At 41.0% G+C, this 27,081-nt stretch overlaps 1 protein-coding gene across 1 annotated transcript; it reads left to right on the top strand.

Annotated features, from left to right (window-relative positions):
- The first annotated feature begins 309 nt into the window (after positions 1 to 309).
- Positions 310 to 26,902, top strand: grm2b (glutamate receptor, metabotropic 2b). The gene is made up of 6 exons (XM_034586332.1): positions 310 to 1,060; positions 4,944 to 5,565; positions 19,345 to 20,182; positions 20,669 to 21,732; positions 24,910 to 25,102; positions 26,226 to 26,902. Exons 2-6 carry the CDS (start codon positions 5,062 to 5,064, stop codon positions 26,297 to 26,299), a joined length of 2,673 nt encoding a protein of 890 aa, XP_034442223.1. The 5' UTR covers positions 310 to 1,060; positions 4,944 to 5,061; the 3' UTR covers positions 26,300 to 26,902.
- The last annotated feature ends 179 nt before the right edge of the window (positions 26,903 to 27,081 follow it).

The following is a 27,081-nucleotide window of genomic DNA, read 5'->3' as shown; positions in this document are numbered from 1 at the left end:
TGACTGTTTCACTTAGATAGAAACAATGCTGTGTGTGTGTGTCCTTTTCAGTGAAAAGCAGAGTGTGCAACGTACCTCTCCAGCTTGTGAAGAGCTGTGCCACTCAACTGGAGTGTGATTCAGTTTTAATGAGATGGAGGTGAATGAGGAGTTGGCCAGCCTTCATAGAGAGAAACAAAAAAACAACTGATGCATTTCTCTTTTATCATTTTTTTTCTAATTTTAGCTGGAGAGAGGCAGCGCCTTGAAAGTCTATTTGTAGGCTTATGATTTCCTCTCACTGTTTTCGGTTTACCATTAAAAGTTAGACCCACACCAGCAGCTCCACGGGGGATGCGTCACACAGACAGACCCAGAAGTTGGAGACAGGGATTTGGGGATTCTTTTATTTATGCACCTTCTTCATTCTTTATTCTTAAACACGTTATATTGGTTAAATTAGGTCTCATTATTGCTGGAGTTCCATTTCGGAGCTGGAACTTGCAAACCTCATGAAGCACGGTCGGGTTGGTGAGAGCAGAGCGCAGCGCACGGCGTCGACGCGCCGCACTCTTGGCTGCGGAGCGGCACAGAGCGGCCGCATGTGCGCAGCGATCCCACCGCGCTACAGCAGGACTCCTCCTCAGCTCTTATTTTGAAGTCGATTAACTTTCTGATGGAACGCGCCTACGAATGCAATGCAAAAAAACAAATATACCATCCAATATAATTTCATATTAGATTCACTCGCCTCCTGCCGCTGCTGACAGTAACAGAGGATCCGTGGAGCGTCATTCCCGCCGATGCTTTTGGACACATATGAGCACCCGGGCGGTTCAGGCTGTGTCCGTCGTATTGTGCACATCGGGGCGGCTGCCGGCACAAGTTGGAGAGCGCGCACACGCAGAGGAGTTTGTCAGACCGGTGCCAGTGCGAGCAACACTTCAGAACCAAGGACAGATCCTGGCAAACATGCTCAAAGTGAACAACATCTGGACCGTGCTCGTCACATGAAGCTCTCCACGTTGGGAAAAGAGACCTGCAGTCAGATCTGGCGAGAGACACCCAGTGCTACAACCAGGTAAGGTATCATCTATTTATTAGTAAGATCTTTTAGAGATGTGCTTGTTCTCTCCACTCTGAAATGACTTTGTCTCTGCATGTTTCTGATGTCTGCAGTTTTTAATTATTTGTAGCAAAATCCTCCTCATTTGATCCTGCATCCCATAACCTCAACTTAAATGAAAATACATTCATTATTAGGTCAGGTATTAGAGCCACATGTCGGTTTATTCACTATACCACCTGGCATCTCATCTCAATAACCACCAGTGAAATTGAACTGAACTTCTAATGGTTTACTTTATTATTGGAAGATCTATCACCTGAGTGTGACTGGTTACTTGCACACATACAGTAGGAATACAGCAAACTATTGTCCTTCTGTGTTCCTCCACAGTCTCAATTAAAAAACATTGCATAATCTAATATAGCCTATTACTGGCTCCTTTCAAACCAATCAGAGCGTTAGTTTTCAGACAGTACCCTAAAAATACAATGTGTCCTGCTCTGAGAAGTAATAGGGCTGATTTCAGTTTGTAAGGTTGTGTGTGCAAAATAATAAAAAAGAAAAACTGAATCAACCTCTCCCTTTGCACGCATCACATTGTTGTCACTGAATCAGACAGGATGTGATGTAGCAGGGGGATTTCTATTTAATGTAAAAGGTGTAAGTTAAAGGAGACACACCTCCATGACTGTGATTAATGTTATTATCGGGTTATTATTAGATGGTGCAACCCACGGTGCCCAAAAGCCAAGAGACAATCTGTTGTCGGATTCTCATATAGCCGCACTTTGTCTCTCAGTCTCGACTTGTGATGAATACAGATCCAGGTGGAATATCAGCGCAGTAAAAATCCCAGATTCAAGTTTTTGGGGGGAGTCAAACAGGCTGACAACCAGATCTGTCTGTGCTATTTTAATAAAATGCTGCACTTGATGTACGGTCAAACAATCAGCGGGCTGCTCGCCACCTCAGAGGCGTCCTAATTCCTTCAGCTGACAAGTCCAGGTGGAGGGATCAACTGTGTCCCTGCTGGAGATGATGCAGTGATGGGAATCATTAGTGCAGTTATGGCAGCTGCAGTTACTTCTTCGCCTGTTTGTCATTAGAGGAAATGAAAGGTCTCGTGCTTTGAACAGCTAGGTTAACTTCAGAGTGACGATAATCAAAGGTCATCATGTATATGCCCCCAGACAAACTGATGCTTGGCCTTTATAAAGCAAACGCTAATTTAGCGTGTGTCTTCTGGCCGAATGGTTCAGTTCTTCAGCTTCATGTGAGAATCTGTTGATGTGCCGAGTGAATAATGACAAAACACTCTGGTGTAAATGATTGTCCCATCTGTGTTAGTCACAGTTTCTGTAAATCCTGTGGGACAAGTGCTGTGTTTATAGGCTCTTATCACTCATCGGGCTTAATGCTTTACGTGTCGTGGATTATACCAATTTGATGTCATGTCACGTACGTTCAAGTGTCCGGCACAAGTGCAAATGTGCCGATCAAAGGTGATGGCAAAGTCTAAACGCTTCAGGTATTGAAATGATATGTGACCATCATCATGGTGTTAAATAGCACATCAGATATTAATTGAACTCAGAAACCATCTCTTCAGCTCATTCTCCCCTCATGTATATCTTTGTATTTCTCCATCAAGACATGTGCTGTCCGTTATATGACTGTATGTGCCAGTCACTGCTGACAGTTTACTCTGCTGTGAGTCATACAATACACACGAGCTATATGCTGTGTATGGACAATAAGGAATGTTCTCTCAAAGCATCTTTATGCTAATGTTGGAGAAATCCTTTCTTGCGCCTGGGCGGGAGTAGTAATGCATTAGCTGCTGGTTCAAAGCTGAGTAAAGCACACTGCTGTTTCTTTTTGAACTCGCCTTTCAGAGGGAATATTGTGCGAAGACAGCTGGGGAGCGAGTGCGATTCGCCTGGCTGCTGTGTGCGAGTGTGACAGCCGTTTCCACATCAAGATAGTTTTAATGATATGATCCGGGCCCGATAGAAGCCACTTCACAACTGAGCAGAGAGCTGAGATTTAACGCTCATGCAAGCTGATAAGACCGCCGCTGCTTATCAATCAGCGTTTCCAATAATTGGTGGGTAGCGTGGTTTTTGATGGCTGTATTTCATGTCCATGTTTATTTGCACATCTTAAAGGGGGTTCTGAGGGGCTCTTCTGGACCTCCAACCTCACTTTGGCCCACGTTTGCATAGGCCCGCCTAATTGGCTGTTCCTTATTGCCCCATTAATTCACACTGTGACCCAGTCATAGCACCTAGAAAGCCCCCATCTGCTCTAAGAGACAGCACAGAGGAGCAATTAGACTCTTAATGTTGAACTCTCCAAGTTACTTTCTCACCTTGGCTCTATTGATAGGATAAATGTGATGCAGGAGTAAGAATCTGCACCTATACTGTAGAGAGCAGATGGATTTTACATCGTGGCTTCACGTGTGTAATCCTCTTTGCCGCTGATGGATTCATCAACAGCCTGATGTAATATTTGAGATCAGCATTCATTGCACCTTTCCCCTCGTTTCCTCCATGTTGCTCTTTTAATGCTCCGACTGCTCCTTGAACATCACAGGCTATTCTTCAAATGTCCCTTGAAAAACATGCTTTCACACGCACACAACACAGCAAATGAACTTCTCTGGGTGCAGCTGCAGAAGCTGGTGTTTTTTTAACCCTACCCCTGTGCACCCCTCTGCGGGGGTTTCTGCCTCTTTGAGCTTCGAAAACAGGAAACACCCAGGTTGAATGAAATGACTTAAATTTATATCTGGGTCTAGAAGTTTTAACGTAGTTTTGCAATCAGTGACAAAACTGTGTGACATAATAGGAAAAGTCAGCAACAAACTTCCCAGTGCTTGTTAATGGCGGGGAATTGCAGAATGTTGAATAGTTCAAACTGGGAGCAAAGCTCTGTGGGTTTATCAGCAAGCATCCGCTCAAATCAAACAAAACAGATTCCTGGGGAATTTCTGTTGCAATACGATGCTGCTGTTGGTTACGATACATCGATAATAATCCTGGGAAGATCCATCGCCCCTGATGAATAAACATGTTTGCTGAACTTGTTTGTATGTGTGATGAATGTAATGAATGACTGTGTGTTGGACGGAGACAGGATTGGTTCCCTCTCTGTGAGACTGAACCGACCCACCACCCTGATCAGACGGCTCCCGGTGAGATCTAAATCTGTAACCTCGCCACGATAGGAATCTTTATTAGCATACATGTCTCACTGCCCACTTCCCTGCAGTCCAACCCTTTTTTTTTTACCCACCATGTTTCCATGGCAACCCCAGCCATTGAGGAGATCCACCATCTAGGTGATATCTCGGTTGTAAGCCTTGGAAATTACGTTTCACTCGAGAGGTGCCTTAAATATCCATGAATGTTTGATGTGGTCACTCTTTGGCGATAACTCCGTGTTTATCTTTCAGATAAAGTGGCAGGAACCACAGAGAGAAGAGTCCGCTGGACTTCTGTTTTAAAACATAACTCACCCTCCTGACAAATATAGTATGTCAGGTTTAAAGAGCCTGATGATATTTATGCGTAACATCTTTGTAGTTCGTAGTAAGCTGAGAAAAAGCAGCTCAGGTAAAAATTGATGATAAAACTAAGGAGAACTTATTAAAACTGCCACCTTCACCTTCATGTGACTGTTTCATACCTTTGATTAACACAGTGGGTAAAAACCTGGGAGAGTAATGGCACCAATGAAACCAATTTTAGCGGTCGTCAATAATACGATCGTGTTATTTCCCTGCTGAGTTTTGATCTCCTCATAAATGCTGTTCAACATCAAAAGATAGATAGTTCACAATGATAGGTTTCATTAATTGGGTAAATCGTTTCTCCTTTCATTCATCCAGGAAATATCAAACATGCCTCATCCACTGAGAGGCGACTTGAAAGTGATCCCCCTCCAGACTCTGTAAGCCTCTGCTCCTCGCCACTTCAACCAGCTGAGCCCCACTACCTGCTCCTGCCATGCTTGTGCTCTGCCCCAGGTCGTTGGCCAACTCTGCCAATTATTGGCCTCTCCACATGCTCCTGCTGGAGCTGCTGATACGAGGAGTCCTGCCCAACATCTCCAGATTACCTCCCGCAGCCAAACGTGAGATTATCATGGAGGGGGACTTGGTGATTGGAGGCTTGTTCCCCGTGCACGAAAAAGGTGACGGGATGGAGGACTGCGGTAAGATCAATGAGGAGAGGGGAATCCAGAGACTGGAGGCCATGCTGCTGGCACTCGATGAGATTAACTCCAGTGATCAGATCCTTCCCGGACTCCGGCTGGGGGCCCACATTCTCGACACCTGCTCGAAGGACACTTACGCTCTGGAGCAGTCCCTAGATTTTGTCAGGGCCTCCCTAACCAAGGTGCAAGATCCAGGCTTCATCTGCCCAGACGGCTCCAGGCCCATCCAAAATGAGGTTCCACTCGCCATCTCCGGGGTCATCGGAGGATCTTACAGCGACGTCTCCATTCAGGTAGATTAAATGAATTTTAACTCGCATGTTTTGTGTGTGGTTGCATTTGTTAGCATGTACACAAAATAGCTACACATGCAGCAATCAAGGCAGCATTATTCCAATTAAGTGGTGTAAGATGCAAATGAAACAAATTATAATCTACATGTACTGGAAGTTTATAATGAAGAAAAAATACTGATATCAGAATTACATTTTTGCCACTGTCTCTAAGGATCCCATTTTTACTGGATAATAACTGCTGAATATTTTCTTATGCGTATGTTCTCTACAAATCAAGGTGGAAAGCAAAGGTAAATAGCAGTTGGGGTGGTGGATGAGCATCTGACTTTCACACTGGAGCCCAGAGTTCATTAATATTACTCTGTAGTAGTGCTGCAAAGACAAATCCTCAATGGTTCTGCTCTGTTTTTGTCCAAACTGATTTTCAGAAGTGTGGATTCAACAGATAATTCGGGGGGTTGTAGTTTGTGGAGCTGCTCTAGCACATTACTGCACTACACTGACAGGTGGTTCTATTATTATGTCAACCACATTCATATCAATGTCTAAAGACAACAAACTCCTCTCTGTACAATGAAATACACTTCAACAGCATCACAACCTTTTTAGAAAATTGTGTCTTTAAAACTGTTTAAACCAAAACTGAACATTATAACTTCTCTCAGCGATTGGATCTATCGTCTACAATCCTACTCTAACAGTAACAACGTCTTTAAGTTGCTTACCCCAACCATAACTTCACCACATTAGCCATAACCACAACCTTAACCACGCCATAACCTAATCCGCATGTGTCTGACATAAGTGTGAATGTTAACAATGGATGTAAACACTATTGGCAAAGACAAAATCCAGCAAATTACCAAACTGACCTCGACTGAAAACACACTGTTGTCTTGCAATATACTGTAGTTGGGATCTCTTGGTTTGAGTAATGTTTTAACTCAATAAACGCTTCATCTTCTCCTAAACCAAATTCATTATGTTTTAATTGTGTATTTAGTCCCTCTAGTTAATTGCAAAGCAGTAGTTTCACACACATATTTCAAGGATTTTGCTACTTTTTAGCAACTTGAAGAACTTTTATACTTCAGAGAAAACCCACAACTAATTTACTAAATCATTCATTATTCATTCATGCATTCATATGCTTAGAGATGGATAAACATTACTAATCAACACACACACACACACACACACACACACACACACACACACACACACACACACACACACACACACACACACACATTTACAACTCTAGATAACAACCAAAAATGCCTTGACTCCACTTTTACTGAGCCGGAGAAGAAACAAACAAGGTTTTGCTTTGGCTGGTTTGAGAATCCAACTGATTCCGTTTGAAGCATCAACATTCACAGAGACGTCCATGAACTCTGTGAGCTACTTCATTTCCACCTTGCAGAGAAAACTGACCTTTCACACACATATGAAATGTTGCTACAGGCTATGAGCATAATTAATTAATTCTGATTGCCTTCACACACCATACTTACCATGATGCACTGGGTGTTAGTGAGAGAAAGTGTGTGGGCCTAATTTGGCTACACTTTCTATAAACTACACACACACACACACACACACAGAGTCAACTTGGATTAATTGATTTTATTTATCAAATAAGTTCATTATCTGTCATGAAGTGAGTAGCTGTAGCTAATGCTTGGTTTAGTCAGAGACTAAACTTACTTTAAGAACAGTCCAGTGATACAGTTTTCCATACTAAGCATATTATCAAATAAAAAAGTGGTTTATGCTGAAATCTGAGCTCTTCCAAAAACACCACTGATGTTCTGTCAAATATATGTGAATAGCTAAGGCAAATCATAGTTATGTTTTCTACATATTTGATGTTTGGTTTATACTTTGTTTTTACGTTTGCTCTAGTATGAATTTGTCTCTAAAGAACAATGGTGGCATTTCTTTTCCCAAAGGTTTTTTTCAATGTGTTTTGTTTTAATTAAACTATTGTTGTGATTGGCTGATAATGTCACTGACCCTGCCCTCTAACTTATTTCCCCCAGTTGTTACATCACACTGAGGGGTTGTTAAATTTGGACTGTTCAAATAATAAAATTTCATCACCTTAAAAAGTTTGTGAGAAAGAAAACATTACCAGATTCGTGCTTTAACAGCACCCAGCTCTATAAGGATGAATGTTTGAATGGGTATTAAAGCTCACTGAAAAGAGTAAGCATTTCATAAATATTTCATGTTTATTACCGGAAAAACTGCTGATGACTAAATCACTATTCACGATCATGCTGCAGTGTTTATGCATTCTAATCATGGTACATACTACTGTGTGGATATGACGTTATAATCCACGTGCAAAGCTGCTGAAAATGTTAAGTTAACAAGTGTGTCGTGGAATAATTCAGTTTCAGATGTATCAGGTGCATATTGTACATCAGGGTTGATTGAACTTAAGTAAATAATATAAATGTTGTGTGAATGTTATCATTTATTTTAACCCATATATATATATAACACAATATTAAAGAAAAGAAATATAGGTAAATGACTCAAGTGTGTCAAAATCCATATTAAACACATTTAGGAAAAATAGCTAAAATGTATTTGACCCCATATATAACACAATATAAGAGAAACTATGTATTTTAGTCCATGTATATTACACAATATAAGATATACAATGTATTTTAGTTCATATATATAACACAACTTAAGATAAACAATGTATTTTAGTCCATATGTATAAAACAGTATAAAATAAACTATGTATTTTAGTCCAAACATAACACAATATAAACCAAATCCTGGTATATGATTTAAAAAGTTGCAACAGGACCAAATAGAAAACAACACATGACAAGAGTTAAAAACACAACAAATGCACATTGGCTTAAGTTAAAGCCTATTATGCCCATTACACTATGAAACCTCTCAAGTATTAACAGTCACCTAAAAGAGAAGTTACAATGTCATTGTCACACTAATGTACAAATACTAGTTACTCCTCAGATAGTTTACACTTGATGATCATTTGTTGATTTTCAACATTTATCGAAAGCTGTAATAATGTTTGTTCATATCATCACAGACCAAGGAGGGATTCTGACCTTTATAAAACAATCTTCCACTTCCATCACAGTGTTTTTGAATCTACAAATTCTTCATACAGCTTTATAACCTCCACCAACATCTCACATTTGATAAAGATTGACAAAGGTGGCTCCTGTTAACCAAATGCATTTGTAATTCTCACAGCGTTCCCTTTGGGAGAATATAAAATGAATTGGTATTTCATTTGTGCTCAAATTTCGAGACACTTAAAGTAATATATGGGAACCACTTATTCTTTGAATAGGTTGAGTGCTGCAGCACTCTGGGATTCCTTTGTTAGTTTGTGCCGAAACACCAGGATACAATCCAACCTTAGATAAGTTGTTGCCAGGAGTCTGCAGTGGTGAATGCTCCGTGTCAGCTGGTTGAAGCTGAATGGTGAGTGGCACTGCAATGAGCACAACCACCTCACCATGCTGGAATCATTACAAGCCCTCATTAAACGCAGGCCTCCCTCTCTCGGAAAGAGGTGGAGAATATGGAGGGTCCTCTCCTGTAATGTTGAGGATGCTTTGACAAAAGAACAGCATGTTTTTTAAGAAGCGTGAAAAGGGCTGTCTGTGTGAATGAGTCGACAGCGACCACACAGTCACAGAGATTCAAAAGGAAAGTCTTTTGATAGTTTTTGCATGAATTTGAATACATACCTCTACTGTCATTATCCTCAAACGTCTCATTGTAGGCACGTCCAGTTACTGGGCACGTTAGTGAATGGAGCTGTGAGAGCGGTGAGCAGCCCATGGTGGGATTCTTTATTTTTTTGTCTTTGAGAGGTCATTGGTTTAAACAGCCCTTTTCAATCCCAGAGAAACACTTGGTGTTATAAAACTGTGCCAGTGATGGTCTCAGGGCAGTTTGAGAGGAGCTGCTTTTCCCATCTCTGGGGTGCATCTCCGTTGGCTGGCGACGATGTGTCCACCTGCGTGTGGAGGCTGACGCTGCATGTGACTGGGTCCAAGGACAAGATGTGGGAACGATAACTGGAGACAAGCCAGTTTCTCCTCAGCCCTAAAAAGGATTCTCTCATAATTAGCCGAGCAGTGTTCAGGAGGCTTTTCATCACCATCTTACTCATCCTGGTACATGTTTTTCATCCTTGTTCTGTCTTCTCACAGTTTAATTGTTGGGAAATAGTCTTAAATGCCTTCTCGGAAGTTACCTGTACAGAACCTAGAGCGAACCAAGAGTCATGACTCATTCCTAACAGCCTACGCATTTTACAGCTACGAATTTAAATGGGCATTGTAGAGAAATAATTCTCAGATAGGCCCACACTTTCAGCAAAAGTAACATTTAAAGACAATCTGTATTTTTCTGTATTTTCAAATGTACAAGTCACTATACTGCCACAGCCACACATCATGATAGGTACTTAGAGGCATAATCACAACTTTTCCAGCACAAATACACACTCGTACTGTGCATCCTGAAATTGAATAATTGAACACACACACGCACAGAAAAAGAAAAAAAAGTATTATTGCAGCAATAAAAAAACTGAGATTCTAGTTCAGGAAACTACCTTCTGTAAATGTAACATATAATATGAGATACACGAACTGTTTTTCATTTCAAATGACGGCTACTGAGAAGTCTCCTAAAAGGTTAATATACTCAAACTTGTACTTCAAAAATAAAATCCCACAGAATCCTTTAAGACCATTAGACAAACTCTGTCCTGCCTCTGCTGCAGCAGCTGGGAAGGTCCTCATAAATTTGAGGTCGTGAGAGGTTATATCTGTTCTTTTGTCGTATTGTATATTGATGTTTAATATTTTTGGTTTGCGCTGGTTTATTAAGTCTGCAGAGGAAGTGAGGAGGGCTCCGTCTTCATTGTGTTTCCGTCTTCACGGAGTGCATCGGGTGAAAGAAGAGAAAAAAAACTGCTTTGGTGTTAACTTCAAAAGGTTCTTGTTTAATATGTGATAATAAAGCTGAACTCCCCTCAACTCTCCCCTCCTCCTCCTCCTCCTCCTCTTCCTCCTCCTCGCTGTGAAACTGTTATTTCTGAACTGTAAATTTTAGCACATTCGCAGAACATAGCTTGGCTCCCTAATTAGCACAGCCGAATGTCATTCACAGTGAGGGGAAACATTGTACCGACTAGAAGGCTGGGTACCGTCAGGACCCACACGGTCAATAATATTGCTTGGATATTGATTTCCAGACGCACTTCTCTTCATCTCGTCTGTCTGAGAGCTGTTGTGTTTTTTCACACGCTATGACAGGAATATGTGATCAGTCTTTGCTCAGAAATCTCTGGCTGTTTATTTAGGATGCTGCTTAAAATTGAGCAACAGAACCGCTGCTCTCCAGACTCAACAACAGTCAAACTTACTGGACTGATTTGAGTTGATTTCAAAAGCACTACAGGCTAAAGGTTAAGTTCAAAGCCAAAAATAAAGAGTAACATTTTTCACTGATGTGTCTCTGTACTTAAAAGTATCTCCAAACGTTTATGTTCTGATGACTGTTGTTTTTCTGGTTCCAGTTTAATTTTGAAGAGCTGCATCTTTGCACAGGGGCGTTGCAACAGAGTAGTCCTAACAGGTAATTGCTTGTGGCCCCCGAGCTAAGAGGGGTCCCCTGAGAACATCTGATTACTTAAGTCTACAGCAACAACAATTTTGTAAGAGCCACTTAAATTCTGTCATCGCGTATGTGCAGGAAACTGCAACAACTCAACCAACACTCACAACTTTCTGCCAGGGGTTTGGTTTGGTTCGATGCAGGGGGCCCCTAGGTCCCGTGAGCCTGGGGCCCCTAGGTCCCTTGAGCCTGGGGCCCCTAGGTCCCTTGAAGGGCTCCTAATGATGCATGTAAGTGTATCAACACAGGTTTCTTTGTGTCATTGCATTATCTGTTATGCAAACATTAATAGTAAGTGTGGATCATACATAAAATGGTTTGTAAAATGGTTTGTATTTATATAGTGCTTTTCTAGCCTTGATGACCACTCTGACCCTCTGACATGTATGCATGCAGTATACAGTATGTTCTCACATACAACATAACTGTTAGCATCTGCTGCTTTCAGCATCTCATCATTTTTGTAGGCCTTTGTTCTCTTTCAGTCTCTGTGTTTGTTTGTTTGTGTGTTTGTGTTTGTGTGAGTGTTTTGTGTCTGAGGTGTGGATGTGTGTTCCTTAGGTGGGTGGGTGTCTGCACATGCAGAAGTCATGAGGCACACTGAGTTTGCTTGTAAAGAAATGGAATATATAAATAAATCTCCATGCCTCCACAAAACAATACTTCACATGAGATCAAATCAAAAGACTGAAACCAGACCAAAATACAAACTAAACACACTGTACCATTATCTTCTGTATCTGTATCAACCTGTGTCCCAGAAGTTATATTTAAACCTTACAAAACTGTTTTTACCAGTTATATTGTCGTAATAAAAACAAGATAATCAAACCCCAGATTATGTTTAGAGTAAAATCTTTTTAAATGAATGAATGAAGCTCTACATGATCTGTGTACTGCACCAAAGCTTTGAGGAGGTGGTTGGTGTAGGTTCACATCCTGAATACCAGCTGTTCTTAGGTCTGCGTAATCATATATCATCATATCGTATCATTTTGGTGAGGGAAAGATTGTGACAGTGGATGTTTCCTGTTAAAAACAAGACCATAATCTTAACTTAATACTGAGAGAACTGAGAAAATTGTTAGCGAACATTTTATTCAGCATTGAAATTCTTTTTTAGAGACGTTTTTTTCCTCATTCTTAGACAAAGTAATCTATTCTGCATTATCTTTCCTTCAAATTATATTTGTTGTCGTAAATTAGTTGGCCACTAAAAAATTATATGATACTCAGTGGAGAGCACACTCCTGCAAAGGCACAGTCACAGTCCCCACATTTACATTCACTTGCTACTGAGTTTTATTTGTATCTGCACCAAATTGCACACACAGATAAATATCCTTTCCCCCAAGATCCATAAATTCTTCTCTGAGAAATCTTTATATGTTAAAAAAGGAGAAATAAAATGTCTGGATCTGCCCCCTGATCAGGATTCACATCATGGGTTCTGCCCTTGGTCATGTCTCACACCTCCACCAAATTTCATGGGAGCTGGCTGTGTAGTTTTTTTATAATCCTGCTAAGTATAGAGGTGATGAACCATAGTGAGAAAAAAATGTATCAAGCTGGAACCGTACAGCTTTTTCTATACAAATGTAACATTATCGTTCAAAGTATTTTATACATGCTAAACATGTTGAATGTGATAAAGATTCAAGCAGCAGTCACATGTTCTGTGAGCAGTGCAATTACTGAGCAACGATTTGAGACAAATCACGCGCTGTATATAAAATGAATGGCTTTAACATATAGCTTCCCATCTTCCCATGAAATTACACCTCTGTAGAATCCAAGCTGCTTTTAATAAAAAAAATCCCCATCATCTGTGGGACCGATGGGTAGCTGATCAAACGGAAGTATAATAAAATGGCACAGGCTATCAAAAGCGCTGCACCACTATTGCTATGATTTTTTTTTTTCCTTCTCTGGCAGAGGATATAAACAAGAAAATATCAAGAATAACTTGGAGCCGAGAGATCAGGTGGAAAAAAGAAAACAAATGCAAAAGAGCAAATGTGTCAGAGATGCAGAGCTCTGCAAAGTTGTGCCAGTTTCCAATTTGGAGAGAGAAGAGAACACAGGGCTCATATTCTTGGGTTTATCTCAAATTATCTCTGAGAGAGTTACCAGTGGATATGCATAGAGAATATAGTGTTTGTTTGATACTAACCCACACCGCTCCTCTGCTGTTTCAGCCATTTCTCCACAATCCACTATAGGGACACATTTATCCTTGATGCTGTTTCCCCCCAGATCTGAAGTTTGTTTGCATCAAACTTCAGATGGCTGCATACATTAAAACTAGAGGAGTGCATTCCTACACCAACAGTACCCTTATGAAATCACATTTAAATTCACTAGATCGTGATTTGGATTTGGATCTGCACCAATTGCAAACACACACATAAATAACAGTCCCTTAAACCTGTCTGGTTTTTTTCACCGAGATCCACGAATAATTCTCTGAGAAATCATTATGTTGAAAAACTCCCGATGGCACAATGTTAAAGAAAGTGAAAAATAAATCTATCCGCCCCCTCTTCCCTCACCCATTCCACATCCTTCCACCAAGTTTCATGGTTCATCAGTAGTTTTTGAATAATCCTGCTAATTTACAAAATGACAAACACAAATATAACCTCGTTGGCTGAGATAATAATGGAAAACATGAATTGCCTTTGACTACCACTCCTGCCTTATATCACAATAATTACATTGAAATGATTGGATTATTTTTACTATGATGTAATCATAACAAAACAATTCTAAGATCTTAATTTGAACTGATGCCACTTTACGTAGAAAGATAAAACCTTTTTTAGATTTGGAATAATTTTTTAATACCCTGGGTCGCCCTTTATCAGGATGTTTATTATTTCCCTCCTCGCTGCATTATTGTGTGATTTGCTTTTTATGTAAGTGATTTATTATCTGCACAAATTGAACAAGCTTATTCCCAAATTGGACCGATCCCAAGCTTGGCACGGATCAGTTTGGCTTCTGTTTGGACAACATCTGTGCCTTTTTCTAATCAGATAAACATCTAGCTATCACTTCAGTGAAAATACACATTCATGTATCCATGTGTATGTTCATATAACAGAGAGATTGTGTTATTTCTGAAACGCCACTTGTGTGTTTGTTTAAAAACATCCAGATTGATGAATATAATCAATAAACACAAACCTGCTTGCACATTATTACATGTGTGCAATATTGGATGTACTTAAAAAACAACCCTGTTCACACCATAGTAAGTTTAGTATAGATTTTACCGTTTGAATACATTATATTAAACCCAGCAGCCATGTGCACTGTATATATTCCTCATTGTGTTTGTGGTGCTTCCCTGGTGAGCGGCTAAACTGCTGCAGTGTACATCCTGAGGTTCATTCTTTGTGTCATCTACTGTATCTCCTATAGGACTCAGCTTCACAGGGACCCTGGGGAAATACAAATGGACTTTTCATGTAAAGAAAAATCATGACAGACACATGAGTAAGAGACCATGCCCACGTTCCAGCTGTCTCATGTCTTTCATCCGTGCATCTGTTCTGGTAAAAGAACGCTGGCTAGAAATCCCATAATGCTTCTGCTCAGGATGAATCTCTTACACATCTTATCAAACATCAACCACAAACTAAAGGCTACAGTAGAATTTGATTCATGAGCATTAAGATGATGATCTAAGGATCTTTAAAGTTAAATCTGCCACAAACCTTGTTGTGTATTGATTATTCTACAAACCAATTGTTACAACATATTGAGTTAATGTTTAAAATATAAATATTACAATCATTAATAGTAATACAAATTAAACTATATTTTCATATTCACGTTGTAGATACCCCATTTGACAGAATAGTTGAGACACAAAAAGCTGGATAATATTCCCAGTAATAATACTTCTTGCCTTGTCCTGGATGACTCTTTGTCTTGACATAATATGACGTACGGTATTTTGTACTGTAATATTAGTCTCTGTCTAAAATATTTATGCACTGACTCCATTGTACAGCATTATTACTGCCTTTAATACAGCACAAATACTATGACTGGATTAGGTTTTAAGTAGCTTTGAAATGTATTTTCTAAATAATACAACAAAATATACAATGTGCTACTGTATTCACCATAATATATTAAATTTAACCTGCAACATGTAATGCTTATGAGGTCATTAGTCTAATTATGGCAATTCTTTGCATATTAAAGTCTCTTTAACTTGTCCCCACACAAAAAAATAGGCTCATTCAGTTTCTACATATTTGGAGTCGTAATTTTCATGCAGTTAATATGAAAACATACTCGAATCAGATCACGTCATACAGCGAGGCTGTGGTGTACCTATTCCTCTATGATGTATTCTTTTTGGGTTACCATGTGACATTTGGGGACTCTTGGATTTAAACTATGAAAAGCATCTCGTTTTTAAATTCCATTACTTTGCTGTATTCGACACAAGCTAAAGAATAGTATGTTTTTTCACAAGAGACAGGTGAGGGTAAAGTCTAAAGTTATTGGTATGTATTGGTTTAGATTAAAGCTAATGGAAGTCTTGAATAAAGTAGTGTCAGCGAAGCACCTGTGCAGAGACGGGACTTAATGAAGAAATGAAAATGCAGGTTTCATGCGAGTCTCATGCGCTGAGATCAAATTTCCAGCCTGGTTCTCCTGAGCCGGTGCTGTGGGTGTTGTCTCGACTGACTCGTCGGTGGAGAGAGTGCGAGGGGAACACCACACGAGGATGAACAGACGGTTACTGTCACACACTCCAGTGCTGTCCTGAACGCTGCGCTGTCAGGCAGCTCCAGGAATCTATTGATGAAGACCAAGCGGCTGTCGGAAAACCCTGCAAGAGGAAACCACCTTATTAACATGCCAGTGTTTGCGGCTGACTCAGTCTCAGTCAGACGGGTTAACCTTGCTGAATACAAAAACTGCATATATCCCAGGCAACATGAATGAATCAGTGGCTCTAATCAGGCTTCCCTGTGCATTAATAACAGAAATCACATCTCTCTGTGGTTAATTTGATGAGACCTCTGCCCTATATATTCTATGAGAAACACTGGAGAGGACTACTGCTGGCCGCAGTGCGCTTGTCTAAATACATCATATTTACTGTATTCATCCCCTCAAGAGCTTGTACTGTGCCTGCGTTTTCTGTCGGCTCCTGTCTCTGGGGTGTTTTAACTAACGGAGGTTAAGCACATGGCCACGGGCAGTTCAGGGTTAATGTCAGTAATTTCTGTCTCAAAGCAGTGTGTTTGCAGTCCCATGTGGTGTTTATGCTTTCTAATGGTATAGTAACGTATATGTTTAGATATTTTTTACTTTATATGAAGACTGCCCATAGCGATGAAAATATGTTGTTGTACTCCCAGGATCAGAGCGGCTGTGCAGTCTTTCATGTCACGAGTATTGGAACCATATTGAACTGTGTCTGATTGAGTCTTGAGAAACTGGGAAACCCCTTTGAATCACACGCAGACATAACAAAGGATCATCTTACAGTCGACCACGACCAAACATTTGCTCTTCTGCAAAGTGACAATTTCCTCCAAGTCTGTGTGATTCTTTTTTGCACAAGCTTTTCAAATTCCTGATACTTATGATAATGTGGTGTTTAGGTGCCAAAAGACGAGTATTATTAGAGTTTGTTTATTTGTGATACTGAAGTTTAACTAACGAGAAACAGGCAGATCTTCTGATGTTCCCCCCCGTAGAATCATGACTTTATTCTCGGGGTATATTTATTCTCAAAATCAATTGTTTTCCCTTTTAAAGTGGCGCTAATACTTTGTTGTAGCCTTTTCTATCCACTTGTAGAATTCCCTGTAGTAATTTACTCTATCTGCTCATGATACATCCTATGGATGATGTAATATTTGCTAAATATGTATGACTTTGACTCATTTTTGGTGCTGGCTGAAGGGAATCAACAACATTTGTGTAAATGTCTGTAGAAAAAGAAATCATGTCAATCCATCCAATAGGCTGATTGTAGGTGGTGAACCATCCAGCTGTCCAGCATTTCCATCCCTCCAGCCTCGCTGCTAGTGAGGCTAAAAAAAGACTGCTGAGTTACATGATGGGCACCACTGAGAAAATGTATAGAACAAGCACGGAACATGTGAAACTATAATTTGTGATGTGACGTGAAGGATCGTTTACTCTGTTCAAGTTCTAATGGGTTGTATTGAGTGAGTAATAAGGGAGAATTGTACTGTAACTTAGGCTTGGAATGTTCCAATTATATCCGTTGGGATGCCACTGTTTGGAAAAGCCTCCAGGCATAAAATGATGCCTGAGGAAGGAGGGAGTCATATTGAAGCTCATGGGTATTCAATAATTACCACTGCATCTCACGAGGAATCCTGCAAACTGACAACTGTTCACCAGCACTCTGTCATAGTTCACTGTGTGGGGAAAATAGCTGCTGTGATTTCATGTTGTGTGCAACATGGACAGTTTTCAGTCAGAAATTATCACCCCAGGTTGAACTCGGCCCGAGCCATCACCCCTGCAAGCCAATCGATATATTTGTCTGCATATGTGGGCGTCGTAACTTCTGGAAGAATCTGCCTTGAGACTCGAGCCTTGACTGAATGGCCTTAACGTGAGAAAACAGCAAAATGCCCTGATAAAATTCTCATCTCTGTGCCATTGTTGCTGTTGTTATCTGACATTATCTGTGAGGGGGATTGCAGCACTCGCTTCTGCTTCTGCTGCTGCTGCTGCTGCTGCTGCTGCTGCTGATGTGGATCCCTGACAGAGTAAACAGGTTGAGATAGAGGAACATTGAATTTGTTGCTGTTTCCGCTGCCAGTCTCTGTCACAGAGCTGAAGCCCATCTGACAGGAGCTGTGCGCCTGAATAGCTCCACTTCAACTGGATATCTACAAGTTAAAAAGGAAACCGACTCAAAGATGCAGTATTTTGTTGAAAAAGTAAACTGACAAACTTTTATCACGGTTATAAGACATTACAGGATGACTTTCATAAAATGAAAGTACTACAAGTATCGCCTGCCACAAAGCACTCCCACCTGATGTATACCTTTGGCCTGCTTGAATGCCAATTACAAACATTTTACCCAATTGCTTATATGTGTTATCTGGTTAGGGGTAGGAGATGGGGTTGGGTGTTACGTTGGGGTTAAAACGTAGCACTCATTAGGGGCAACAGCATGCAGGGATCATGAACAGAAAAAAACACTTAAAAAGTCCCTCATTAAAACAATAATTGATATGCAAAATTTCCATCCAAATAAATAAATAAGAGATCGGGCAGAGGGTGCTTCAATTCTTATAAAAACTAAACTAAAGAGGATTAGGCTTGTTCATATGACTGCAATAGTAAATGATAATATCAAATGCATATATTTAAGATTAGTGTTAAACTATATACAACATCCAGAGTTAAGGTTTGGCTACGTCTTACACCCTCACACGTTCCGCCCGTTTCTTGCAGTGTGCAGGTTGATCCTTCTGGACAAGAGTTGCATACACTAACAGAATGATACGCACCACATTGCCTGACCCCCCCCCTACAATGAGAGGATCTGTGGGGGGCTTTGTGCTCTCATGGTTTGGGTGAGTGGTCACTGTAAAGCGATCCCCTTTTTCCTGCGGTGGAACATTTCTATCCTGACGGAAGTGGTCTTTTCTGTGATTGACTTTGCCCCCAATCCAGAGGGCACGAGGGGTCGCTAGCTGGTTTGATGAGCATCAATAGCATGTGAATCATTTGTTCTTTTGGACCAAGGCATTTGACAGCACTCTCCACCACCATCGTCAGAACACCAAATAAGCAAAAAGGTTTCACAGGAATGATGTTTCATCCCTTCAGTAATAGGTGCACTGAAACTATTCATGGAACAACACCTTCCACAGATACTGTATATTGTCCTAATTGAACTTAGAATCTTCTCAAACACAATTATTTAAATAATGCTCAGGTCACTCTTGTGAACAGAACAGATGTCATACCATGTCTTCAGAGATCTTGTAAAGTACTTAATAAATCTTTGGAAGTATGAGATTAAACCTAAGTCTCCCTCTTGTTCTCCAGGTCGCGAACCTTCTGCGGCTGTTCCAGATCCCACAGATCAGCTATGCTTCCACCAGCGCAAAGCTCAGTGACAAAACCCGCTACGACTACTTCGCCCGCACCGTCCCCCCTGATTTCTACCAGGCCAAGGCCATGGTTGAGATCCTGCGTTACTTCAACTGGACCTACGTCTCAACAGTCGCCTCAGAGGGTGACTACGGTGAGACCGGCATTGATGCCTTCCAGCAGGAGGCCCGCACTCGCCAAATCTGCATCGCCACTTCGGCCAAGGTGAGTCGCTCCATGAACCGCCAGGGCTATGACAATGTGATCCGCTCCCTGCAGCAAAAGTCCAACGCCAAAGTAGTCATCCTGTTCACCCGCAGTGAAGACGCTCGTGAGCTGCTGGTGGCTGCCCATCGCATGAATGTCACCTTCACCTGGGTGGCCAGTGATGGATGGGGAGCGCAGGAGAGCGTGGTGAGGGGCAGCGAGAGCGCAGCAGATGGTGCTTTCACCATTGAACTGGCCTCCTACACAATCAGGGAGTTTGAGGACTACTTCACCAAGCTGAACCCGTACACCAACACAAGGAACCCGTGGTTTAAAGAGTTCTGGGAGCACCGCTTTGGCTGCAGCCTCCAGGAGCACGGCTGCAGCGAACGCAGCCTGCGAGACGGAAATTTTGAGCAGGAGTCCAAGATCATGTTTGTGGTAAACGCGGTCTACGCCATGGCCTATGCTCTGCACAACATGAGGCAAGCTGTATGCTCCAACACATCCAAGGTCTGTGACGCCATGAAACCAGGTAACGGCAAAAGGTTCTATAAGGAATTCATCCTGAAGACCAAGTTTGAAGGTAAGAAACAAGAACTAAAGGAAACAGAAGTACATGCCTGTGCTCTATCTGCCATTTTTCATGTTATATGATTTTTAAATAGCTAAATAGGATTAAATTAAATTAAGTAGATTAAATGCAGAGCAAATGTAGGTTACAAATGAGCATGAAACTGGATTAAGACTTCAAATGCCTCCTACATTGAAAAAGGGGTTTGTAATTATTCAATTAGGAAAAGATATTCCATGAATTAGCATGAGGTAATAAATGAGAGGGGGATTATTCAGTCCTATATCTATAATATGTTGATAAATGAATATCCACGTTTAGTTGATCTGAAATAGCAAGAACCTGAGAGATTTTACAGATTTACACATTCACATAACTCATTTAGATTATTATATGCCTTTTATACGCTATATATATTGTATATATTGATTTCCTTGTAGAGGTGATAGCTGTTATACTTGTGAATGTTAATGTTGCTGTGTTTTTGCTTCCTATCAGCTCCGTTCAGACCTGTAGACACAGAGAACATGGTGCGCTTCAACCTGGTCGGTGACAGCATCAGCCGCTACAACATCTTTCATTACCACAAGGAGGAGGGTAAGTTCATCTACAGGAAGGTTGGCTACTGGGACCATAACCTGACCCTGAACACCACCATGGTGCCCTGGCGTGGTCTCGTACCGCCCACCTCCCAGTGCAGCGACCCCTGCAAGAAGAATGAAATAAAGAGCATGCAGCCCGGAGATGTGTGCTGCTGGATCTGCATCTCCTGTCAGCCCTACCAGTACCTGCATGATGAGTTCACCTGTGCTGACTGCAGCTTCGGTCAGTGGCCTCTGGGTAACTTGACTGGCTGCTACTATCTGCCCGAGGAGTACATCCGCTGGGAGGATGCCTGGGCCATTGGGCCTGTTTCCATCTCCTGCCTTGGTATACTGTGCACTCTGTCAGTAGTGGTCCTGTTCTTCAAGCACAATGAGACACCTGTGGTTAAGGCAAGCGGACGTGAACTCTCCTATATCCTGCTGCTGGGAGTGTTGATGTGCTACAGCATGACCTTCATCTATATCGCCAAACCTTCTACTGCGGTTTGCACTTTACGTCGACTCGGCCTGGGCACCTCGTTCGCAGTGTGTTACTCCGCCCTACTAACCAAAACCAACCGCATTGCTCGCATCTTCAGTGGGGTGAAGGACGGAGCCCAGCGGCCGCGCTTGATCAGCCCCGGCTCCCAGGTAGCGATCTGCGGCGTTCTTATCTCCCTCCAGCTGCTGGTAGCCGTCATCTGGTTGCTGGTGGAGGTGCCAGGGGTTCGGAAAGAGGTGGGCCCTGAGAGGAGAGACGTGGTCACCCTCAAGTGCAACAGCAAGGACTCCAGCATGCTCATGTCCCTCACCTACAACTGCATCCTCATCATCCTCTGCACCGTCTACGCCTTCAAGACGCGGAAATGCCCAGAAAACTTCAATGAGGCCAAGTTCATCGGGTTCACCATGTACACCACCTGCATCATCTGGCTGGCGTTTCAGCCCATCTTCTATGTCACTGCCAGCGACTACAGGGTAACTATGTCTGAAATTGTTTCTTCTGAAGTCAGTCGAGTATTTATAATTAATATTTCTAGAAACTGCACAGGCCCAGTGCTGTGGAATAATGTAAACAAGGTTTATAAATGACTTTCCCTTGTGTGTTAAAGAAAAAGGTGTCACTTTCACATTCCATTTGATCACTGTCACCCAGACTCATGAAAGAAAGAGCTTTCTTTTCATGTGGCATGAAGGATCTTTCAAGACGAGAGCAAAGATTCGGGGGACGGACAAGGACTCAAAATACAGACGAAAATAATGAGTGTCAAGCTGATTCACTGAATTAAAGCATTACTAAATGTTTTAGAAATTTAAATGTTTAAAAACCTTAACCATTCAAACCATACGATATCAGGACCTGTAGTAGAAAATAACTGTGAGCAAGGAGGCTGAGCGCTGGTTTGTTAGGTGGCTCTGCTTCTCTAAAAGTCAGAAATATGACATAACTGCCGCCACAAGGGGATAAAGTCTTACAGTTTGTGGTCGTTACATGAATGGGTAAAGGCGAAATGAAACCTGCTTCACACTAATGACAACGAATTAATGGGATGAATATGCAAAACTATTACCAGACCCGTTTGCGAAGCTGCAGCAGGACAAAAATTGTAATATATGTATAGCTGCAAGGATGAATGGATTTGTTTGTCCGTGCAGCGCAAAGTATGAAAAATAAGACTAAACATCCGGCACAAAGCTGACAGACCATGTAAGTTATGAGTGCCGGTGCCTTGGGCAAACTCAAGGCTACTGCCACAGCATTCGACCAGGGTGTGCAACAAGGCCTTTGTTGTGCGAACAGATGGGGGGGGTGGTGGTATAGGTTCATACGAGCTTTATATCATCATGGGGTACCTCAGGCTTTTTCACGTCTGCTGCGAATAGCCTTCCTGGCACCCAGACCACGAACCGGAAAACTGCCCGTACCTTTTCTGAGTCCGAATTATATGAGAGCGGCTGAAGATTTTTGGAATATTGAGCCGGATGCAGGAGAGAACGAGAGGTTTGGCAGCGCAACAGAGACCTTGATACTTTGGTTCTGTTGGACACCAGTGATAATGGGAGTGGGTTCAGTTGCCACGTTTCAAATTAGTGTTAGATAGCACAGACTTACTCTAATGAGGGACCAGCTTTGTTGCCCAGCGAACTCATGGACACTGAAAGAAAAAGGGTAAATTACGTTACATCCGAATTGTTTTTATTACATTAAAAGTAAATACTATCTTTATAGAAAGTAAATTCCTCTGATATCCCACTATACACTGTTTAATAACTCATTCCTACTTTTACTGTTAAATATAATCTCAAAGAGTAACTGCGGTAAATTAAAATAGCGACTGAAATGAATGCTAAAATGCCATTTGTTCAGGTTAGAAGGCAAATATCTGTCGAAAGGCTAAAGTGATATCAAGTTAATAATAAAACCAATCATAGAAATGTAATGGAAAAAGGCACTAAGTAAGGCATTAAATAAATTTGAACCTCATTCTCTTTGCCTTCAGTGTTAGAATAAGAACACAGTAGGCTCCAGTGCCACAGCATGTCTGATTAGTGCTGAATAATTATTTGTGTAACAAGCTGTTAAATGGAAATAGCTGCTAGAAAGACATTTTGCAGCTGGAAGAGATAAGGAGCCGCAGACAGAAGACAATTGAAGTCACATTAGCCGCAGTCCTGCTGGTGTTTTCATTACTTATTTTTGAAGTTAAAACGTGTGAGCTCTTCTCATATTTCTGCACTGGTGCCGCAGTGATGTATGTTTAGGAGGGATTACACTTCATGCTGTGGTTCTGCAAATAGAAGTTGCTGGACTGCAGGGGTAACCAGTGGGGTGGGAGGAGGAAGATGACCCCAGCAGTCAGCTCACATTAGCAGCTGAAATGTGACTAACAAGACCTGGACTATCAGGACTACCAGCTGTGCTTACCCCCACATTCTTCTTCTTCTTCACATTCTACATATTCATGCACACAATGCACAATTAGAATTGCTAACATACATAACTGAAAACTTCACACATAATTGTAAAAGGATGATAATGTTATAATGATGACATGGTCTTTGCAGCGACTGCATTATTCACGTGGAAAAATCTATATTTGCATATATAGAACTAAAGACTACAGGGAAGTTGTTGCTATTAATGATGAACTGAAAGATAATCGTCATGCAACTCTGATGTTGTTGCATCTTTCAGCTCATTGTTTTGGTTGATTTGGTTCATGGTCATCGCTCATTCAGCTGCAGCCGGCAGTGAGAAAACTCATTGTACATTAAACGCATAGCAACAAATAGCAGGTAGACAGACAGGAGGTAGAACGGGAGCAGTTGCATTTACAACTTGCTTTTGAAAAAATGTTTTAATGCAAATTGGTCACTTATGCATATATAAAAAAAATCCATTGTTTGTTACTAAATAGACTCAATAAACAAATCTAAAAGTTAAATGAATTGGTCTGTGTTGGTTCACAGTGAGTTTCTCCTGCTCTTCAGCCAAAGTCACATCAGAATTATCCACGTTCATCATTAAAAACCTGAACTAAAACAACAATAATATCTGCAATGACTTTTGACCAGAATGTAGAATCAAGAAACCAAATCAAAGTTGAAGTTAAAAAATGTACCAACAAAATACCGTTGATTTTTCATTCATGCATTTTTGGTGAACTTGAAGTTTGTGACTCTCAAACGTAGTCGGGAAAGAAGGAAGGAGGAGTAGGAGTATTCTTCTGGGTTTGAAAAATGTCTTTCGCATTTTCCTTAAGCTCAAACTGTCATTTTCAGATTGTTCAACTAATGATGCAAAACTCAAAGACATTGTTTCACTAATGAGAAGCTGCAGTTTGTGAAAACTTCTAGGAAGAGAATTATTTCAATGATTTATCTCTCACAAAATAGTTGCTGATTAACTTTCCGTCGATTTATGTACAAAATCCCAAACCTCTCTAGATGTGGGAGTCACCAGAGCAGCAGAGAACTCTGAGTGAACTGGTTTGTTAAAAACAAGGCTCCAGCCGAGCAACAGGTGTGTTTGTGTGGGTGGAGAGGGGCGAACGAGGCCTTTGAAGAAACTTTATGAAGTCTTTTGAAGAGATAAGACAACAGTCCGAGTTCAGACTGACACATTTATCCTCACCCACTCGTCTCCCCTCCCAGGTGCAGACCACCACCATGTGCATCTCCGTCAGTCTGAGTGGGTCCGTGGTTCTCGGCTGCCTCTTCACCCCCAAGATCCACATCATCCTGTTCCAGCCGCAGAAAAATGTGACCACACTCAGAGCCACAGCCAACCGCTTCAGCGCCACAGTGTCCGCCTCTGCCTCGGCCCCCAGCTCCAGCTACTCTAAAGGTAGCCACAAGCCCCCGTTATGCAGGGGCGTGGTTGGGTTTGCTTTGATGTAGGTGCCAGAGGCAAAAGGGACCTGGACCATTGAAATCTTCCTGACGTGTATAAAGTTATTTTTCTCCCAATTTCAGCTGCAACCTGATACCTAGCAGCAGTTTAGGTTTCAAAAACCGATATGAGATATGTCATATCAGTGCATCCACAGGAGAATTGCAACCACTTGACATTTTTTGAACTGTGTAAAAAACACAACCAAAAGTTGGAGCTGAACAGTATTGCCACATGTTGCAGATGTCTGAGTTTTTTTATTATTAGTTTTATTTAATTAAACATAAATACAAGCAATGAAACGTGAAAATGAAAACTTGACAATATTGTTTTTGCTTCTGCTTGTTTCGCTGGTTTTGCATCACCCCGGCCAAGCAATTAAAATCCAGTCATTATGTTTCTTTTCATGCGAGATGAGAGCAAGTTTTATCTATAGCTTATTAAGAAACTGACAAATAATTCACGATCTGTTTGAATAAACACACACAAGTGTGGCATTTCTTTATTTCAGAGCTAGATGAGCTCATTATATAAATACTGCAGTTACAGTTCTGCATTCAAAATTATACTTGAATAAATGTACAAAATCTTTTCAGCAAAATATTCTTTATCAGTATATTTGCTGTATGAAAATATGTTTCCTGTGGTTGTTGTATTGTTATATATTATACTGGATCATTGTTACTTCATGATCCAGTATATAATACTGCGCATTTTAATCTCCAACAATATGTCATTTTTTATAAACTAGTTTCTGTGCTTTAATCAGCAAAGTAACTTGTAACTCAGGTTCCAAATTAATGTCGTGGACTGAAAATATTTCCCTGTCAATGTTTTGCAGTTGTGTAGAGTAAATTTCAAATTTCTTATTTAAAAAAATTAACTTAATTATAGTATTTGAGAAGATGAACTTAGTTACTCTCCATGTAAGCCAAACACTTTACTCAGCATAGACTTTTAAAGCCCATGACTGACCATTGATTTTGCTCATAGCCTTTATCTCTGGTTAACAGTTCTGTTTCCAAACACAAGTGGAAGAACTCTCTCCTGGCTAACACTGCTCTTTCTATTCCCCCAGGATCAGCCTCTAACTACGTGCCAGCCGTTTGCAACGGGCGCGAGGTGGTGGACTCGACAACGTCCTCTTTGTGAAAAAGGTTTCCTCTCTAAACACGAGAGAGCATCCCACCATCAGTCATCCCTTCATCAAACAGGGCCGTGAACGACGGAAACCCCCCCCTCGCCATCCAAACATGAGAGATAACTCTGTCTGGGGGTCGGGCTGACTGACTGGCCAGGGTAACTCCTAACTGTGAAAGCTAAATGATGTTCCTTCAGCGAGCAGTATGTATGAAATGTAAAAGCCTTTTTTTGTATAGATTGAATATGCTGTGATATCTTTGGTTTACAGATAGATGTGATTAAATGCACTGTGCCTTGTCCTACAGAGTCTTGTTGTCAAATGGGTGGTTGTGAAGCAATAGTGATACACAAAACAAAAAGGCTGTTCTTATCTTGTCCTTAGAGTGCTGTGAATCTATCCAGATGTTTTTAGACATTGACAAAAAAAAAAAAATGCTATGAAATACATTTCTGTTAAACAAAATATGTGACTAACCTTAGTGAACGTGATGAAAAACTAGGCAACTACACAATATAAAGGACATGTGTTAATGTAGACTGGTGTGACAGTGTGTGCTTTCCTGTAATTTATGTAAATAAAATGTTTTTTTTAATATTAAAAGATTAAACATCGCAGTGTCTGGGTTCACACTTGCAATTATTGTAACTACCTAAATTGAATGCTGCTAATTAGATAATGAGCTTTTTGCACGAAGGGATTTAGTTTTTCCCTCTTTAAAACCAAAATAACTTACTTTAAAATGGATGTAGTTTTACTTTATTGAACATATTCTAAATTTAATGAGTAAAAA

The sequence above is a fragment of the Hippoglossus hippoglossus genome, chromosome 5 (genome assembly GCF_009819705.1).
Source record: "Hippoglossus hippoglossus isolate fHipHip1 chromosome 5, fHipHip1.pri, whole genome shotgun sequence".
In the NCBI taxonomy this organism is placed as follows: Eukaryota; Metazoa; Chordata; class Actinopteri; order Pleuronectiformes; family Pleuronectidae; genus Hippoglossus; species Hippoglossus hippoglossus.
This window is presented reverse-complemented; position numbering and strand designations above follow the sequence as displayed.